Source organism: Pistacia vera, unplaced genomic scaffold (assembly GCF_008641045.1).
Source record: "Pistacia vera cultivar Batoury unplaced genomic scaffold, PisVer_v2 Contig106, whole genome shotgun sequence".
Taxonomy (NCBI): domain Eukaryota; kingdom Viridiplantae; phylum Streptophyta; class Magnoliopsida; order Sapindales; family Anacardiaceae; genus Pistacia; species Pistacia vera.
Window position 1 is genome coordinate 488,594 of NW_022195093.1, and position 3,156 is coordinate 491,749.

Here is a 3,156-nt window from a genome sequence, read left to right on the forward strand (position 1 = left end):
TTCTTATCTAAACTTGTATAAATTATCTTATTGCAAGAAAAAATTTATTAGAATAATTTATTTTTCAATAATTTCCCTAATTATACATATTTTTCAAAAAAATTATTAATGACACCCTAGAACATCCTTAATTTTATTTGTCACCAATTATTTAAAAAAAAAATCAAAATAATCTTTAAATAGTTTTTTTTTAAGTGAATCAAAAATAAAAAATTAATAGTAATCATTACTGTAAATAAACGTTTTCATTTTTAATTAAAAACTTAAAACATAAAATAAAATAAAAGCAATGGCTTTCGTGTACCTTTAGAATTCCTTACGGAGAGGAGAAGAAAGGTTGGTGTTGAGGAACCTTCCCATTTCCCCTTTAACCTTTCTGTTTTTGTGTCAACCCTCTCATTTTTCCCCATTTTCTTTCTTTATTCCTTTTGCTCTGATTTTGGTCTCGTCCTCATGGCCACCATCGGAAACAGAAACATCAATGCCAAATTGGTTAGCTTTTCGTAATTTTGACTTGCTTCATTTCTTTATTTTGGTTGATTCTCAGATGGGTCTGGGTCAATTGTTTGGCATTTTGTTTTGGTGATTTGTTTTGTGATTTTTTAGGCGAATTTTGATGTGGGTTTGTTTTAATTTTTCAGAATTATGATCGGAATTCTTCATGTTCTGATGTGGGTTTACTTTGTAAATTGGTATCGATTGTTTATGCTTAATTTTGATGGAAAATTCTGATGTGGGTTTGCTTTGAAATTTAATTTTGATTCAGCGAATTTCATATAACAATTACGTTTATTCATTAATTGCTAATCATAGACCTTATTTTATCGTTTATCTTTTTAGTTTGTTTATGGTGATGGTGTTGTTATGAGTTTTCATGTTTAATTAAATGTTTGAATAACATGATGGCTACTAATATTGAATGAGTTTTAGGGCAAGTTACATTTTGGCTTTGTTTCATTTGCAAAATAATTCATGTGGGTTTGCTTCGAAAAGTAGTATTGCTTCCTTGTGCTGAATTATGATGTATAATTGTGATGTGGTCTTGATTTGGAATTGTGTTTCATTCATTAGTTGCTGGTGCTAGTGTTGATTAGATTGTTGATGTTTAATTGTATGTTTTACCATGTTTTGATGTATTCTTTGTATTTATTTTTCTGAAATTTGGTTTTGATTGATGTTTGTTTGTGCTTTATGCTTTAGGTGTTGCTTGGAGATGTTGGAGCTGGAAAGTCTAGTCTTGTGTTGGGCTTTGTTAAAGAGCAATTTGTTGAATTTCAGGTATTTTGGACTACTTATAATTGCTAGTGAACCTTCCCCTTTTGGTTTCAAGAGTTTGATTTTTTTTATATAATTTTTGTAGGAATCGACTATAGGCGCTGCCTTTTTCTCACAAACATTGGCTGTAAATGACGCCAATGTAAAGTTTGAGATTTGGGATACAACAGGTCAAGAGAGGTACCATAGCTTGGCACCAATGTACTTCAGAGGAGCTGCCACCGCCATTATTGTCTATGATATAACAAATCAGGCAAGAGTCTGCTAATGAATTTATTTCCCACTAGGATATGGAATCTTCGAACTGCTTATTGTTAAAAATTTAAGGTGCAAGACCTATAGAAAGAGCTTTGTAATCCTTGAGACTTGAGGAGTTGAGTCTCGGGGATTAAGCCTTTTACCTCCTGTGTAATTGGTTAAAAGGAACTAGATATGAGAGATGAAATACAGAGCTATGTACCTCTGTAGGAATTATATGATTCAAGGTGGTGATCCTACTGTTATTGGAAAAGGAGGTGAATCTACCTGGGGAAAGTCCTTCAAAGATGAAGTGAACTCCAAGTTGCTTCACTCTGGAAGGGGTGTTGTTAGTATGGCGAACAGTGGTCCACACACAAATGGTTCCTAGTTTTTCATTTTGTATAAATCTGCAAATCATTTAAGCTTCAAACATACAGTTTTTGGAGGAGTCGTTGGTGGTTTGACTACATTGGTAGCGATGGAGAAGGTTCCTGTTGATGACAATGATCGACCTCTGGTGAGTTCTTTGTTTAGCATTAATCTCTCCAAAACTACATATATTTTAAACCTGTATCTAATTTTTACTGCTTTCTGTTTTACAATTAAATGGTATTCCCTGACTGATGATAGATGTAGTGTGTATTTAGCATATGATTTTTTGGGAAGCAAGATGCCTTTTTAATTTTGGTGAATGCCGTGTTAGGAATCAGTATATTATTTGGTAACATATGTTATCTGGAAGGTTGAGCATCAAACTGGCTTCAACTTAACTCAAGCTGCATATCTAGAAATACAAAGTCCATGATTTTTATGAAGATACTTTAGTATGTTCTTATCAAATTGGTTGTTGGACTCTGCCTTAATCATAACATTAGTTGACTTAAATTAAATTATTGAATCCTGTCCTCAGTATATATTGTTTTCCTCTCATTTGTGTTGGAGGAGATTAAGATAACCAGCGAAATGGTGTTTGTCAATCCTTACTCAGAACCATACGAAGAAGAGGAAGAGAAGGCCAAAGAAGACGAAAATGCTGAGGATGAAGATAAAGTTCGTTTCGGGACTCTTTTAAATATCAGCTGCCTTTAGAAATTATCATTATTGAGATGACAAAAAATATTTGTCACGCGTATATTATTTTGACAATAAAAAATTTGTCATGTAAATATATCTGTATAAAAAATTATTTGTCATGCTATTAAATTTTTTACAAAATTATTTCCATCACTATACAATTTTTGACAAATAATATTGTCATATAAACGAGCATGTGACAAAATAAACGTTGTCACAATAAATTCAAAGACAAATAAATTTTTGTCACTGTTAAGATTCTGAGCAAATAATTTTGTCACTATTCACAATTTCGATAAAATCAATTTTGGCATAATATATTATTTTCTCATCATAAAGCTTGTCATTCGGTCTTTAAATGTAAATCAATTGTGACAAAATATTACTTGTAGTGGTGAAAATTACTTTCTATTATTACAAATAATTTATCAAAATAAACTAGTTTAAAATGACAAATTATTATTGTCACAATAAATAATTAGGCTATAGTGACTAAACATTCTTTTGTCACCATACACTTAAGCGTACGAGCTTAATGTGTACGAGCTTAATGTGACTAACCTGGTG

General features: G+C 31.5%; 1 protein-coding gene across 6 annotated transcripts; it reads left to right on the plus strand.

The window, feature by feature from the left end:
• Positions 1-312: 312 nt before the first annotated feature.
• Positions 313-2,681, plus strand: LOC116129990 (ras-related protein RABF2a-like). Of its 6 annotated transcripts, none has more exons than XR_004127986.1 (6): positions 313-492; positions 642-671; positions 1,201-1,278; positions 1,361-1,528; positions 1,953-2,032; positions 2,426-2,679. XR_004127986.1 is itself a non-coding variant. In XM_031415741.1 (5 exons), the coding sequence occupies exons 1-5, from the start codon at positions 454-456 to the stop codon at positions 1,977-1,979; spliced, it is 342 nt and encodes a 113-aa protein (XP_031271601.1). In that variant the 5' UTR covers positions 313-453; the 3' UTR covers positions 1,980-2,681. The 6 variants fall into 6 exon arrangements, 2 of the variants coding, with proteins under 2 accessions (XP_031271601.1, XP_031271620.1); XR_004127991.1 differs by having other exon boundaries at positions 2,461-2,679; XR_004127989.1 differs by having other exon boundaries at positions 2,467-2,679.
• The last annotated feature ends 475 nt before the right edge of the window (positions 2,682-3,156 follow it).

Coding starts and splice junctions, on each gene's coding strand:
- LOC116129990 (XM_031415741.1), top strand. CDS start 454: ATGGCCACCATCGGAAACAGAAACATCAATGCCAAATTG. Junction 672..1,200: donor GGAATTCTTCATGTTCTGAT/GTGGGTTTACTT, acceptor TTTATGCTTTAG/GTGTTGCTTGGAGATGTTGG. Junction 1,529..1,952: donor TCTATGATATAACAAATCAG/GCAAGAGTCTGC, acceptor TCAAACATACAG/TTTTTGGAGGAGTCGTTGGT.